The sequence below is a fragment of the Homarus americanus genome, unplaced genomic scaffold (assembly GCF_018991925.1).
Source record: "Homarus americanus isolate GMGI-L3 unplaced genomic scaffold, GMGI_Hamer_2.0 scaffold21914, whole genome shotgun sequence".
Taxonomy (NCBI): domain Eukaryota; kingdom Metazoa; phylum Arthropoda; class Malacostraca; order Decapoda; family Nephropidae; genus Homarus; species Homarus americanus.
This window is the reverse complement of record NW_024719665.1, coordinates 1,729,660-1,746,228: the sequence shown is the minus strand read 5'-3', so window position 1 is coordinate 1,746,228 and position 16,569 is coordinate 1,729,660. Positions and strand designations below refer to the sequence as shown.

Below are 16,569 nucleotides of genomic sequence, written 5' to 3'. Positions count from 1 at the left end.
TAATTTAAAAATTCATTTGGGCTTTTCGTCACTACACTGGCTACTACTAGTACTATAAATGTGAAGTTCCTTTGCTAGATACTAATAAAGTGACTAAATTCACCTTAGATATTATCAATACAAAAGCAGTTCACCTCACTGGAAAAGCTTTGGTCACACAAATAATAATAATAATAATAATAATAATAATAATAATAATAATAATACTAATAATAACAATAATAATAATAATAATAATTTAGTAAAATTGTCGTACAGGTTTACAGTTGGGTAAGCATTTATATAAACTATGCAGGTACTGTAAACAGGCCAACATGAATATAGACAAAGTAGGTGGTATACGGTGCATGCGCGTAGGCCGTGAGAGTAAACAGTTATCGTAAGTGCCGATACAGTGCAAGTATACAACAATGTTCAAACAGTCAGGCAATTTGACCAAGGATAGCTGACAAAACTCTCAGGTGTTTATTTCCAGGAGGATCCTTTAAAACAGAAAGAAAGAAAAAGTACACAAGGAACTTTAAGCTAAAACTTCACGCAACACAAACTCTTGTAACATAGGAAAGAGAAGTTATCCAACTAATGATGGACAATACAGTACAGTACTCACAATAGGTTTCTTTAGAGACATAATGCGAGTATTTACGGTCACGGTGACCTGCTGATGATTCTTCTTCACTGTGATGCAGACTGACGAATTGCATATAAAGGGTGCTTTTATGTACTGTTGGAGTATATATACGGGTCGATAATACTATGATCATTTGTCCAAACTCTTTCGTTATCTTCACTTTTAAGGCCGATCATTCTTGTTGATATATAGGCCTGTTATCAGCCAGTGTTTTCACACAGCTTTTCTTAGACGCGCTACATTAGGAAATCTATTGGTGAAAGCCGAAGAGGGAACTCCCCAGAGGGAGCGTTCTCTCCTGTCCCTACCTGGGTACGCTGCCACTGTAGACTGCTGATTAAGGCGGGCACTTTTTTCCTGTAGTAGCCGGAAATACCCGGGAGTGTCCTCATAGCCAATACAGTATTGCAGACAAAAAATCACGTGCACATATAAATGATCATATGCACAAACCCACAAGCTAAAACACTTACAATTTTATACCTACAAACGCACATGCACGCATTTTTACATACATACATACATACATACATACATACATGTGTGTCTGTCTGTAAAGCACAGCTTCTGTTTGTTTTTGTGGATGCTCACTATCTACGGTCACGCTTCCGAAAGTAGATACAACTGAAATTTGATAGGGGGATGCGCATGTACCCTTGAAGGTGATATTTTGGGAAGTTGGCCCTAAAGGTGGACCTTCCTTATTATAATAACACATCCATTTTATTTTTATTTTTTGCTATGCACCACCACGGTTTTCATGATAGAACTGGATTTTGGCATGTTTTTTGTAAATAGCGCAGAGAATGCTCACGAATGTCTAAATATGGGGATCAGCCCCTCCCATCTAAACGTGGACCCACTGTGCACGACAACAATTGTTAATATCAAGAGCTGGAGTCAAGAACAGTAGAAGTGACCAGCACATTAAAGGTAAATAATGGACCCGGCGAGAGTTATGGAGTTTGAGGAGGAAAGTCTCAGTGTTATGTCAGTGTGATGAAGAAGAAATGGAGGTTGTGAACGAACTCAAGTGTGTAGAAACTTTGTTAAAGAAAGAAGGAAATGGGGTTGCTGATCTTGCCATACCGAGGTGCAAAGAAGAACTGCACGGGGTCGTGAGTAGCAGTCATGATATTTCCCGCCAGAGCAGTCACTCCTGCCCACAAATTGTCTTTCTTGCCACTAAAACCTCACCGTCAGCCACGCACTACTAGTTATGTTACTGCTGATCTTCATAAATAATGTTGTTATTTCCAGCAAACCGTCACTGTCGAACGCGTGTGGTTGACAGTGAAATTTAATTTTCTCCTACTAACCAATGGTCCTAAAGAGTAAAGACAAATCCAGGAAAAAAGTCACAGGAAAAAGGTCACAGGAAAAAGAGTCACAGAAAAAAAGTCACAGGAAAATAGTCACAGGAAAAAAAAGTCAAGAAAACATGTCAGAAAAAAGGCACGGAAAAAACCTAGCCTAACCCAACCCAACCTAACTTAACTTAACCTACGTGCACCATATATAAATTGTGTAGTCAATATGTAAAAGTCATGTATTGTCAGTTAATAACAGTTTTAAAATATTTTTAGTTTTAATACCTTAACTTAAATAAAATGTGACTATTTTTCCTGTGACCTTTTTCCCTAGACAAATTTGACTTTTTTCTGTGACTTTTTTCTGTGACTTTTTTCCCGTCCACCCTAAAGACAACTCAACCTCTGTACGAAAGTGATCCATGATTCAGACCTCTCCTTATACTTGTGTATGTGTGTAATAATGATAATAACACCAATAATAATAATAATAATAATAATAATAATAATAATAATAATAATAATAATAATAATAATAATAATAATAATAATAATAATAATAATAATAATAATAATAATAATAATAATAAACAAAATAATAATAATAATAATAATAATAATAATAATAATAATAATAAATATAACAGGATAACGGGTGTCTACGAGAAAAATTTACACATGTGATCTTGGATATATACTTATGTGTTTGTAAGCCTGCAGATGCGAGTATGTGTATCTTCACCTGAAGGTGATGTGTATAGGGAGTACAAAATTTTCCTACACGGTAAGGGCCACTCCTGGGTAATTCCCGGTACTCTCTTTAGAAAATAGTACCTGAGGGTGGGCTGGGGACTCACCTTGGGAATCCCCGATTGTTGTTCTTATTGTAAAGTACATAATTTTTAATGCTCTTGTAAGAAGCACTATATGTATACAAATTGGCTAATAACACATGTTTATTATAAGAGGGTTAGGACTAAATATGAAGATAACAAAACAGTTATAGCAACATCATGCACGGAGAGCCAGGCAAAATATGCAATGACAACTGAGGGTTAAGAAAGGGTAGGTCCTGCCCGCACATATAAGGAGACCGTCTCAGCACCTGGAGTCAGTCTTCACAGTGAGGAAGAACAGTTAGCAGCTCATCGTAACTTCCCGCATCATGTCTACTCTACGATCTGTTGTGAGTACACTGCACTGGATCACTTGTTTCTGTCAGTGTAATCATTTTACCAGGTACAAAACGTGGTAACAGTGATCACTAAAGACAACCAAGATATTTGTTCAATGTCTAACAAACTTCAAAGCTCTTAATTTTATGAACTAAAATTCCGAAAGTAGCTACTTAAACAAACACTACTTAACATTTAAGCGATTTAGAATAATAATTATGAACTCAAGAACAGTAGCAGTGACCAGCAGCAACACAGCTGAAGACAAAGATCTAGTGATGCACCTTCTCACTATAATGACCTTCCTCTCCCAGCTGGTGGTGGTGGCACTCCTAGCTCTAGTGTACGTGGCAGTGGCACTACCCAGCCGTGGATACAGCGGATACGGACATGGTGGCGGATACGGACATGGTGGCAGTTACGGACATGGTGGCAGTTACGGACATGGAGGCAGTTACGGACATGGAGGCAGTTACGGACATGGATCTTACGGTCAGGGGTAAGTTCTAAATCCAGTTAAGGTTGTGCAGTAAATTTGTTGAAATTCATGTTTACTAAATTATAAATCATAAACAAGAAATTAGTGAGAGAAGATGTGCCAACTATATTCTTTCTATGGTTGCAGGTCGCACTACAGGCCCAGACCACATTACCAACTTTCTTACCATGGGTAAAACACCGACATCGTCTTCACCCGGAGCGGAACTAGGAAGCTTCGCTAATAAGAAAGAACATGGAGTATCAGCCTTAAGAACAGCTGGTATAGTTAATTTTCTCTGGCTCCAGGAGCATGTTATCAGGCGCTGGATATTATGTTATTTTGTTTTAATAAATATTATTAATTGTTTCTCAGTCTTTACTATTCACTCCTCCAACAAAGGAAGTTTGTTATTGTGAATCCGGCGTATCCATATATCTTTTCCTATAAATGTGGACTGGAAAGATTGAGGTAGACGCCAAAGAACGATTACTGTGTGATAATTATTTAATCTTGCACTGTTTGGAGGTGTCATAAATGAAATTGCCAATCCCGAAATGAAAATCGAGAATAGGCTATCATCTCTTTTCAAGTGTGCGTGTAATAATAATATTTAACGGTTCATTGAAAGTACAGTTGCTAGGGGGCTGAAAATATACAAATAACAAAACTGACGTACAGTATTAGGAATTGTGACCTTGGGGTAGTGGATTAAATGATCCAACAAAGGTTTTTAATACAAAAAAGAGATATGGAGTGAACATACAGGTTATCTATGAATCCCTGATAATTTGGTGTTGTACAGGATCTCATGTGGTTGAGGTACTTCCTTCTCTGGTGGTGTTATGGAGAAAATAAAAACCTTATGGCATTTTCCTATCTGGTGGTGTGGAAGGTTCAGTGTGTTAGTACCTCCCTACCGGTGAGCCGTAAACACTGACACAATCGTAACAAAGCATCAAATGAAAAAATAGACTCGGACAAAAGAAAATAATATACTGTATAATTGCATTGTAACTAAGGGCCGCTATACTGTACACGTGTGGGTCCTGCCGAGTTATACGTACCAAGATTTTTTTAAAACAGGGAACCGATGTTTCGAACGGCATTTGCCCCTATAGACCGATTTTACTGTCATAATATACGTTTAATTACGGTATCTCTATGTTCTTTAATTCCTTCCCTATCGCCAAATATTTCATTATTTTATATTCATTTTCGAGTGTTATGGAAAAAAGCTGAAAAAAACCCGCAAATTGTTCCAAGATTTTCATCCACAACTCATTGTCGGGATAATGTTTAAGAAAAAACAAATCTTTTAATTCAATGACAATACCTAAGCGACCATGACACCCCAGAGTATAAAATATGTGACTCCTGTTAGTCATCATATCCCAGTAAAACAAAACGTCACCTCAGGACTCGAAAATACGAGCACCTGAAGGCGATATGGGCTTTTATTATTAAACTACACCATTCAGCTGTCAATGAACTTAAGAGCCTTAATAGACAACCCTAGCCACCTCCTTATCATGGGGGACTTTAACTATGGCGACATCGACTGGAGAAACGAGTTCACCCCAAATGACTTGAATAACCCTGATACTCTTTTTGTAGAAAATCCGAGAGATAATTTTCTGTTCCAACATGTTAGAGACCCGATACATTACAGAGGGGAGCAAACACCCAAGCCACTTGACCTCATCATAAAAACGAGGAGGGTATGGTGGCCAAACTGGAACACCTTGCCCCAGTTGGCACCAGTCACCATATAGTGCTGTCATTCAGATTTAACTGTTACCTAGTTCAGGATAAGGCCAGGCCAAGGTGCAAATATTACAAGGGAAATTACAACGGGATGAGGGAAGAGATGGGAGGTATCAACTGGCCTGATTCATTAAGGCACAAGAACGCAGACACTACGCTGAATATCATAACTAGTAAAGTTACCCATTTGATCGATAAATATATACCCAAGACCAAACCCAGTGCCTCTAGGAATACGAGGGGATCCCTACACATGAACCACGCGGCGGTCGACAGAGTTAAGAAGAAAACCCAGAAGTTCAAGACGTGGGTTGGGTCAAATGATGAGCAAGACAGGAGGATGTATGCAAGAGCCAGAAACCAAGCAAAGATAGAGTGTAGAAGGGCTGAAAAGGAGTTTCAGAGGCTGGTTGCACGTGAGGTCAAGTCAAACCCAAAGGCGTTTTACCGCTATGCAAAGTCGAAATTAAAAACGCGAGTAGGAGTATCAGACCTGAGGCTTGAAGATGGTAGTTATGCAGATTCTGACCAGGATAAAGCCGAGGCATTGAACAGCTTCTTTTCCTCGGTGTTCACAAGAGAGGATGCAATTAACCTTCCTGCGTTTGAGGACAGACGCTTCGACACAGCACTGACCCACATTGTGTTCACAGAAGAGGGTATTGGAAATAAACTGTCAAAGGTAAAGGTCCATAAGAGTCCCGGCCCTGACATGGTGCATCCCAGAGTGCTAAGAGAGTTGTGCAACGAGCTTGCCGAGCCCCTGAAAATTCTGTTCTGTAAATGCCTGGATGAACAAAAGGTCCCCAGTGAATGGAAAGTGGCTTATGTGAGTCCTATCTTCAAGAAGGGCGATCGTCACTCCACGAACAACTATAGACCGGTGAGCCTGACCAGCATAATATGTAAATTACTTGAGAGTATTATCAGAGATGCCGCAATGGAACATCTACTACGAAACAACCTTGTAAAGGATTGCCAACACGGTTTTATGCCGGGGCGCTCCTGCTCAAGGTATAGGATATTTGGACCCATATTCTGGAACGGGGTGGTAATATCGACAATATTTACCTAGATTTTGCCAAGGCTTTCGACAGTGTACCCCACGAAAGGCTGAAAATCAAACTGGAAGGGTACGGAATTCGGGGAAATGACCTAGCGTGGATAGAAGACTTTCTACGTGACCGCAAGCAATGTGTGGTGATTAATGACACGAAATCATCATCCGTACCTGTCACAAGTGGGGTACCACAGGGCAGTGTATTGGGCCCGCTGTTGCTTGTTTGTTTCATAAATGACATGCCTGACGTTGTACACTCCTCCATACAAATGTTTGCGATGAAGCCAAGTTATTTCGGGAAATCAAGAACCAAGCAGACTGTGAAGAGCTGCAGAAGGACCTCTGTGGGCTCCAAGAATGGTCGAAGAAATGGCTGCTGAGATTCAATGTCACGAAGTGTAAGAGGATGCACCTGGTAAGGAGGCGTATCATATGTCCCAACGGGATGAAGAAATTGCACTATTTGAGACTGAATGTGAGAAGGACCTAGGTGTGTATGTTGACAATGAGCTGAAGTTCTCGGGCCATTGCGAGAAGGTAAATCAGGCAAATAAATTATATATTGGGTCTTATAAGAAGGTCGTTCAGATATGTAGACGGTTCGTCCCTCGTAACGATCTTCAAGAGTGAAGTGCTTTCCCATCTGGAGTACTGTCACCCCGTCTGGTCCCCGAGATATGCTAGGGACTGTCAGTTGGTTGAAAATGTTCAAAGGAGGGCCACCAGACTGGTGCCTGCACTTCGGCACCTCAGCTACCCTTAGAGATTGGAGCGCCTGAACTTGCCTAGCTTATACTACAGACGGGCAAGGGGTAACCTAATTGAGGTGTATAAACATCTCAAGGGGCACTACTCAGTCGAGTGTCCTTACTTGGAGCTGGCAGACGCTCGCCCCACAAGGGGTCACAGCTCAAGATTGAAGAAGCCTCAAGTCCAAAAAACTGTGAGGGCAAACTTTTTCGGAGTGAGGGTTGTAAACTCTTGGAACAATCTACCAGAGAGTGTTGTGACGGCACCGAGTGTGAGCTCTTTCAAGACAAGACTTGATCAACACTGGAGCGGGTTCAGGTACTTTCAGGAGCCGGTACATGCCCAGTACTTGCCAACAGTGCGTGACAGAGACGTGACTGATCGCCCGGGCGGCTAACGAGCCGATCAGTGGTGAAGAGGATAAAAGTAAGTAAATAAACAACTAATATAGAGCTAACTTTTCTCTTGTTCCAGGAGCATGGTTATGCCTCAAGTTACCGGGTACTATGTATAATATCTTAATAATATGTATAAAATATTTCTCAGGTTGTATAGCTGACATTTTTTGGGTACAGGTACTTTATGTAATTATGAAACTGGTACATCCATACACCTCTTTTACTTAAATGTGGACAATAATGGCGGTAGAGGCAATGGGGGCAAATCCCTGTGTGATACTATTGAACCACTTCCCCAAGACCAAAATCGACAATAACCTTGATGACATACCGTTGCCGATTTTTCATAAAAAAATAATTTAAAAATGCCACAATGTCGCTGTGGAGTCGTAGTTTCGGCAAATATGTTAAAATTTAATTATTTCTAAATTAAAACCTAATCTCGGTTAATAAGAAACACAAGCGGCCTAAGTGTTGTTAGAAGACTGCACCAACATAACCAAAGAAACCTACTTAACCTTACCTAACTTCCTAGCAGTCACCCCCCCCCCCAGCATATTAAACAGAAAGAACTTATTTCTCTTTTATAGTGAAATTTTAGGTTTTTTGTGGACGTGAGAGAAGCCACTTGGACTGAGTGGCTCATACAGTAAACATACAGTGCGCAGAGGACAAAATAGAGCTGGATCGAGCCGCATGACCGTTTTATGATCGTAAAAAAATGAAGTAGTGTTGCTAGCGGCCTAATTACCTACATAACAAAGCATTTGCCCCAAAAATGAATATCACACCCGAACTCGGCGATGAAAATATAGTAATATAAGATCCACCAAAACAAATTACGCTGTGACGAGTATGTCAGTAATATTAACCAACTGGTCAAATACTTTCACTGACATACAAAAAACAAAGATGTTTTGAGTATATTTAGTTGACACTTACAGGCTTGGAACAGTTGTAGTCCATGTGAAGGCTCTTTAGCATCTTGTGTCTATGTTTTTTACCCCCACAGCACCTTTAGCAGGCTCAGGGTTAGCTTCGTTCCCATTCACCTCTACATGGAAGATCACCATCAGATCTACAGAGTTTTCTTGCATATCGATGGTGGATTTTTTGCACAATCGGAGCACTAGAGACCCACATGGCAAGACGATCGCAAACTAAGGCATGCCTCACGCCCGGCCAGGCGAGGTGGGTCTGAAGCCAGCAATATTTATCTGCTAAATACGGCTAAGTCCAAAAACCAAACAAGTGTCCAACAAGCTCTACCTTGTCTAGAAGTCATTACACCTCACTACCTCGGCCACCGAATTGTTTGGTGTGCACTTAATCTAAAAACAAAAAGAAAAGAAAAAATTGCTGAGAACTATAGTATTTCCACGTTAATCTGGCCCGTAAGCGACGCCTCGTTTCTATACTAATAGCAGATTGGTTCATAGAAAATTCAAACTAAATGTGATCACAATTGGTAAGCAGACCTGATATTATCTAAAATAATGTTTAAAATTATCTGAACTATCAAAATGCAAATGGTTTCTAGGCATTAGCACTTCAGAGAGGATGTTAGAAAATTTTAAATATTTATCATAAAAGGTAGATATAAATACGTTTATGGGCCAGGTTAGAGTGGAGGGTGTAGTGTATAATCAGCACATTGCTCACGGCACCACGTTGTTGTTGAGACTCATGCTTTTTTCTGTCAATTATTTTGTCATGATGGACTAACAAGGTGGAATGTGCATACAGAGCACACCAAGATACACACGTACATTATAATGGCCAATATAACAAAGACAAAAAATATTGCTACTGTCAACGCTAAGTCACCATATTTTGTACCTGTATAATTTTTTTTTTTTATTGGGCACCCCCCTACATTCTTGTGTAGGGAGAAGCGCAGAAGCGTTTACAGCGTCCAACAGGGAAGCATGCTAAGTTCATGCTTGCCTTTTTATGTCTCACGAGTTAAGGGCGTAGAAGCCTGAAGAGTCAGTGGTTTATGTCATCAAGTTATTGGAAGCTCCAACAACTCCCTGAATACGAATTCGCAACTTTCAACGGGTACCTACTTTACTGCTAGGTGAACAGGGACTAATGGGGGCTAGGAAGTAAGTCCAAACAACTTCCACCAGCCCGGGAATCGAACCCGTGACATCTCGCTTGTACCTGTATAATGTGGATAAATTCTCATATGAAAAGGTAAGGTAAGAGTTTATAGCAGTAGGGTTGTAGAGTGAGGAAAGTAGGTAGTGTGACTCGAGGGTGTAAAGCTAATATTATATATTAACACAGGCTCAGTATAAGTGTAGTATATAAAACAAATGTGCATTACAGCTTTATTTTACTAGTTCAACAGGGGGGTAATAGGGGGTCCGTACACAATAAATAGTAGATTATGGTATACTCCTATTACTTAACAAATAAAATGGGCACTTCCACTATGTCGATCGTTGGGGAGGTTCAGGATTATCGCACTACCACCGTCTACACAGATAGCACTTACTATGACACAATGAGTAGATACCGAGGAATTGTTCAAATATGAGATAAATATTTTTCTATACGTTCATGATAAGCTCACCGTACAAATAGTGTTACATTTATTTTTATTTGGTTATTGTTAATTTTTTTATTGTTAAGAACGTTTATTTTGAATAATTTATTAGCTCAAGAGGGAGGAGAGAGCGATCGCCTCATCCTCCTCTTCGGTACGCCCATGTCCGTGGCTTTAATATAGTAACATAATCCCTTAGAATAGAACCGTACACAGCTCCCTTGATGTTACTAACCTGCTTCTTGGTGTGCATCTTAATCAAAATTTAGTTATATATTCTGTTTTAACTGTTTCAAGAGAAGTAGTGCCATTCACACCACTTGAGTCTGTTATCTCTGGTCTGAACGCAGGGTTTTCTTTTCCTGAGAGTTGAAGTAGATCCTCAGGCGCTTTGGAGGCAGGACTCTCACGATCTGACAAGGTAGAGGAAACAGATATAAAGTATTACTCTATTTAGCTATTACAACGGGCTGAAATTTAGCATGGCAATGATATTTAGGCATAAAGATACTCTATTTCACACATAAACACGCAAGTAACAAAAATACTATCGTGAAAATTTCGAACCCCTCAAACTAGAAGAATATAATGTATTTATTGTACTTGTGAATAAAATAACTTATTTACGGATCATTATTGCTAACTAACATACCACCTCTTGTATTCCATAGATAGATAGATAGATAGATAGATAGATAGATAGATAGACAATCATTAAAATCATCACACAAGTTCACATTGATACAACATGTACTATACATAGGCAGTATCCAGGAATGTAATGTTGACTACCGAAGATTGTTATATGTAATAAAAAACCTCACAAGCAATATGTCAGATCATCATCACTTTGGTTTTATTCATGCATGGCCTTAGGGACTATATTGATGACATATTACATGTGAGAGATAACCTCTTGTCTGGTCAATTAATAATTGGTATTACCGCATCCACCAGGGTACACTACTTACCCGGTCGCTGCAACAGGAGTCGTTCAAGGCCAATGATGGGAGACTCGACGGTGAGGGAGACCAACACTGATATGATGCCTGCGATGACCAGCGCCCCCACGACCTCTACGATCTAAGGATATTTCTTATATGTATGTACAGGTATTATAATAAAAGAGACAACAACAGCATTACTGTGGTCTACAAATATACATTACTTTTGTTTTCTTGGACCATTCTCTCTCATATATTATATACAGTATATCAGACATAAAACACACTAACATCAATATTATTATTGTTTTATACCTACATACTAGGTAAACAACTCTCTGAATTACTCAAACCACACACCCAGCCACCCAATACTAGCAAAGTCATAGTATATTTTCCAATACTGTACAATAACAGACTGGCCAAATTTTTGTGTGAATTTTATTCGTAAATTTTAATGAAAATGGTCTCCAGATCAGAACACTCGGCAAAAGTGGTTTAGATAAAAAAATTGAATCCCCGATGAACGGCAATTTAATATGTTGTTGTTTATCATACGTTGATGCGGTTATTCACCCTACGTTACGCTTCCCTTGAGGAGTCAATTGCATCAGTTTTATAAAATTAATCATACCTTGCAGTTTTCTTAGATTATTCACTAGATTCTATGTGTGTGTGTGTGTGTGCCACTGTTGTACCCGGCACTGCTTTAAGTCTACTGAACAGTAATACAGTACTAACACTACTACTACTAATACAATACTAATAATCATGACACTAGCAACAACAATTATAGATATATTACCTTGTTTAAATGGGTGTAATAAAAGAGAACCCTCGTATTGTAGGTAAGCATAAACTGCATTGGAAAAATCACAAGGTATATAGTATAGGTTAGACGACTCAGAGGCTGCCACACGGGGTGAGAGAGAAAGTCGTTCACCAGACCTGAAATGTAAACACAACCATTTTATATAACTCAATAACACAATGGCAGATTCATGGATCTAAATTTAAAGTAATTTTGTTTCCGATTTATTTTTTATTTTTTTACATATATTACAAAATTTTATATCAAGGAGGACTATCAGTAGCTAGGTGAGGTCTCACCTCCAGCACCATTATGGCAAGCGTAGACTACCCAGGCCACCGCAGAGCCCCAGGCGAACCTCTGAAACCCACCGTACACAACCTGGGTCATGACGTCATAGTAGCGTGGTGGAGGTACTTGGTTGTAACTCCACATTCCAAACACAACTAGAAAGCCCGTAAGAGAAGCCACCGTCCACCCCACCGCCACCTGCCACTGCACAACACAACACCATTTATCGTCAAAATATAGTTGTCATATTTTTTGTTCCTAGGAATGCAGGAACAGCAGATGTGAGTAATAATACATTACATACGGTAAAAGTCAGGTGCTCTATCATTGTTTTCTACCGTGAAGGAATGATCGATTGTAATCCAGGTTGCCAAGTTAGTTTTGGAAGGAACGATGTACAGTATTCAAGTATACAGTGATAGGTAGTACGCAGTAGGCAGCTACCAAACAGGGAGGTACTGCCGCCTGGGAAGATATTGGAAGCATAATGTATTGTCTAATGGTAGAACCTGCTGCCATATGGCATCACGAAAATTGTGACCAAGTCCCAGGTTGCGGATCTGACCTTCTGCCTCATTTACACACAATTGCAGGGTCTCAATTGTTTCTCTTACTATTGATAACACAACATACATATATTGTTTCTCACTTTTGATATTTTTTTAAATTTTTTATTTCTTTAAGATTCTTTATTATTTTTACATTTTCTCCCCCCAGGCCCCGATGTGGGTCAGTGACCTGTGCCCGGGTGGGCTAATCCCCGAAAAAAAAAAGTTCTTACGCTAAGTGTTTGCACGGTTTTCTGCATGTGATTTCTATTGGCCTACAGTTGATTGCATGAATATATAATTTTTTAATTATGTTCATTATAACATTTAACGTGAGTAATTTTACTTAGAAATGGAGTAAATGAAGTTATTTATCAATAAAAAATTTCACCTATACAATGTCAATTATTTGTACTTCTTCCTAATTGTCATAACCTCTTAATAAAATTTCCTCCTTACATTTTTTCCTCAAGTGTCATACTGCTACGATATAGCTGCCTGATATTAATACTTAAGCAACAGTTTCCATACCTGTTTCAAGACGACCTTCTTGTTTCCTTGAGTGTACATGATGTAACCCAGCCAGATGCCGACCAGCCAGGGCCCCGCACGACACCAGGGCACGAGGTACACTTGATTCATGAACTCTTCACCCTTGCTGAATTTAAGATCAAATAATTGATATCTGCCAGAATTATATTTGGTTCACATGCCTCTTACATATTAATAAGTCTCCATACAAGCTGGGGGACAATATATGTTCCTTATCTTCTTGCATATAAAGCGCATGGACATTTTACTACATGTCTTGAAGTTACAACACTATCAAACATTAATGATCTGTTGATAAAAAGAAAGTACCTAGTTAATGACATCCACTTGTGCAGCAACCACTAATCGTATAGACCGAGTCGTCTTGAAAGTAGATTCTAAGAGAAAAAATAACCGAATAATATTGTTCCTCCAGGAATTGCGGTGCCTGTGAAATTGAATGAATTTTCAGTGATTAGAATAACTTACATTGACCGAAATTATCACTTGTATGTATACTGTAGACGGACTTCACTATGACTCACATCTATAAATATAAAAGTGATCGACTGTCTCAAAGCATCAGTACAGTTATCTATCCCTTTACCAAAACTTCAGTTCCCGTTAAATAAGGAAGCTGGTAATTGTCCGATGCTTCAACCTGACCTGAACAATATGGCGGTCACACTGGCAAAGATGAGCGAGTGAATCCTATATGACAGCCCATGAGGGGTTAGTGGTCGTAAGAAGAGGACGATGAATCAACATGGCACAGCTTGAGGAACTCTTTAGGTTCGACGTTTCTTGCTTGAACAATATAATTCAATTTTTTTTCTCTCAAAATCTCCCAACAGGATTTGACTCACCAAGACTGGGCTTCTCTGTGCACCACCTACCAGTATACAAAGATGTGGATTTCCTGGCCTGAAACTGGTATTGTATAGCTCGTACACTGCCCCAAGCATTGTTCACTTACATTATATACAATGACAGACTTGATTTTTTTAAAGGGCATTTCGACAAATAAATTGCCACAGAACCAATTACAGGTTATCAAAAATTCCTTTAAACAATTGAAAACAGTAAAGAATAATGGTGAATACTGATGATAGACAAGTAACTGGAGAACAAAGAGATACAAGTTAACTTACGGAGCCATCACTAAGTTAGTAGGTGGAAAATCGTTGGCATATATAATCATAGCAGGAATGAGGATAGATGATAGAGACAGCAGGTACAGCCACACCTTACCTGCAAGGTTTATAAAGATGAAACGTGTGTGTGGGGGGGGTTGCAATTGTCCCAATAACTTGATAATGACCTATTCAGTAACTTTTGGTTTGACACGCAGCACATTTTAAGGAGGATACAGCTGTTTCCTCAGTTTGAGGAAATAGTGTGATGATTCATTTACCTGCACCTCTGAAGTAAAATAGGGGGAGGATGATGAGAGGAGCCACCAGGTAGAGTTGTGTGTCTACTGCCAAATACCAACTTTGTCCCAGACACTGAGAAAAAACAAGTAGCTTCAATAACAAATTCAATACATACATATCCGTCGCATATAGGAGCAGAATGTGAGGAAATTAAAATAAATGTCTGCAGAATACAGGAACTTAAATTATTATTTTTTGGATAATGACACTGCACAAGGTAAATTTCCCTATATAAATTATTTTACAGTATATATGAATATCATTAATAAAGTCTTTTGAAAAATTATTTTAGTTACATGAGCTCTGTTGATTAAGAGACTAGTGCACCATAATGTTAACGACCCCGAGTTGGTATTGACAAAAAGACAGCAACAAAAGAAGTGTTATATAGGTCACATGGTAAAGATGATTGGGAATGAACAATAAAAATGAGGTTGGTAAATTAAGAACTAATGGTTCGTTATGTACAAACATGGTATAATGGAGGAAAAATTAAGAGACGAAATAGTAAATGAAGTATGTGAATGAATCCCTAGACAGGATCGTGATGGGGAAAAAATAACTATGAATAAAACAGAAGAACCCAAGAGGCAGTTTAGTGTTTCACTTGACCTACAGGACCTAGTATGACACACAAAACAAAAGCCCATTATCCAAGCTGCTGAAATTGTTTAGGCTTTATGTGGTGGATTTGTACAAAGGAGGAAACTGGTATTATATTAGTGAAGTGTACTGGAACCTTTGGGTGACCGAGAGAGCCAAGGACAGGAGACGGGAGGCCATGAAGTGGGTTTATATACCTTGAAATAGTTTATCATATAGAGATGATGATGGATGGTAACACAGCATAGAAAGTACAAGAGACTAAATTGGGAGGAAGATAGATTAACTGAAGGGAAATGAGGAGTAAGCAGGGCCGGATTCAGGAGTGGGCAAAGTGGGCAGCTGCCCAGGGGCCTCCACATATTACATCTGACCTTGGACTTAAAGAAGCCTATACATGCATTCTTGAACAAAACCATTATTTGAGTAGAGGTTTATCTGATTAATAATGCAAGGAATCATCTCTCTGTAATTACTAATATATTCTTTTCTGTGAAGTCCCTTGAAAATTTTTGACATGTGCGGTAGTAGCTATATCAGGGCTGGTCGATTTGAAACCACGTGAATGACTCCAGTCATGTCTCACTTTTGTGTTTGTGTGTTTGTGTGTGTGTGTGTGTTGGGAATTTGTACACTATCAATAAATATACAGTTAATTAAAAATTTCTCAATGTTCTAATTTCCTCAATATAACTGCATATGGCTTCAAAATTCCCCAAAGAAGTGTTCGAATTTCAAAATTTTCCCGGGGAGCTTACAGTGCCCCCCGGAACTCCCAGATGTTTAGGCTCGCTTCACTCGCCACCCCACCCTCTTGGGTAGTTATAATAAGGGGGGCCTCCACAAAGAGGCTGCCCATGGGCCTCCACAGGTCTAAATCCGGCACTGGAAGTAAGTAGCCGAAAGACTATATGTGGGAAAGAAAATGGATCTTAGCCTAGCAACACGTCTCGATAAATTGCCAGAAATATACAGAATATTAAAGAGATCTCTAAGACGCTATAAAATATCTCCTTTTTTTTCAGTAACTTACGTCTCCGGCTGCTTCGTTTGTACCGTCGTTAACAAAATTATTCACGAATAAAATATCCCGCCACCAGAATTGTTGACAGCCTTTCCGCCAGTACTGATAATTGTAAGCTAGTGGTCCAGATACAAATAAATGAACCACAGTAGCATACAATCCACAAATGAGCCCTATTGATGGGATTAATCTGAGGAAATAGAGATCATAATATTAAATCTTAATATTATTGGTAATGTGTATGGTAAGATTTCAACA

At 39.2% G+C, this 16,569-nt stretch overlaps 2 protein-coding genes across 3 annotated transcripts in view; one reads left to right on the top strand and one right to left on the bottom strand.

Annotated features, from left to right (window-relative positions):
• The window catches only part of LOC121860210 (nose resistant to fluoxetine protein 6-like), a 31,783-nt gene that overhangs the window by 863 nt on the left and 14,351 nt on the right, over window positions 1–16,569 (bottom strand). Inside the window, exons 10-17 of one of the 2 annotated variants that reach the window (XM_042357290.1) lie at window positions 16,321–16,501; window positions 14,663–14,756; window positions 14,400–14,499; window positions 13,249–13,375; window positions 12,178–12,373; window positions 11,873–12,015; window positions 11,095–11,206; window positions 10,359–10,536 (exon numbers count right to left, since the gene is read on the bottom strand). In XM_042357290.1, the coding sequence (XP_042213224.1) occupies window positions 10,382–10,536; window positions 11,095–11,206; window positions 11,873–12,015; window positions 12,178–12,373; window positions 13,249–13,375; window positions 14,400–14,499; window positions 14,663–14,756; window positions 16,321–16,501 (1,108 nt within the window). In that variant the 3' untranslated portion in view covers window positions 10,359–10,381. Of the gene's footprint in view, window positions 1–9,893; window positions 10,537–11,094; window positions 11,207–11,872; window positions 12,016–12,177; window positions 12,374–13,248; window positions 13,376–14,399; window positions 14,500–14,662; window positions 14,757–16,320; window positions 16,502–16,569 lie in introns of those variants that run through there. The other variant, XM_042357289.1, reaches the window with a different exon arrangement.
• LOC121860211 (keratin-associated protein 19-2-like) lies at window positions 3,018–3,963 on the top strand. The gene is made up of 3 exons (XM_042357291.1): window positions 3,018–3,127; window positions 3,431–3,615; window positions 3,742–3,963. Exons 1-3 carry the CDS (start codon window positions 3,107–3,109, stop codon window positions 3,788–3,790), a joined length of 255 nt encoding a protein of 84 aa, XP_042213225.1. The 5' UTR covers window positions 3,018–3,106; the 3' UTR covers window positions 3,791–3,963.

What these genes read in the sequence shown, in the direction of transcription:
- LOC121860211 (XM_042357291.1), top strand. Translation starts at nt 3,107, where the DNA reads ATGTCTACTCTACGATCTGTT. An exon ending in TGTCTACTCTACGATCTGTT is followed by an intron (nt 3,128 to 3,430) that starts GTGAGTACACTG and finishes TTCCTCTCCCAG; the next exon opens with CTGGTGGTGGTGGCACTCCT. An exon ending in CATGGATCTTACGGTCAGGG is followed by an intron (nt 3,616 to 3,741) that starts GTAAGTTCTAAA and finishes CTATGGTTGCAG; the next exon opens with GTCGCACTACAGGCCCAGAC.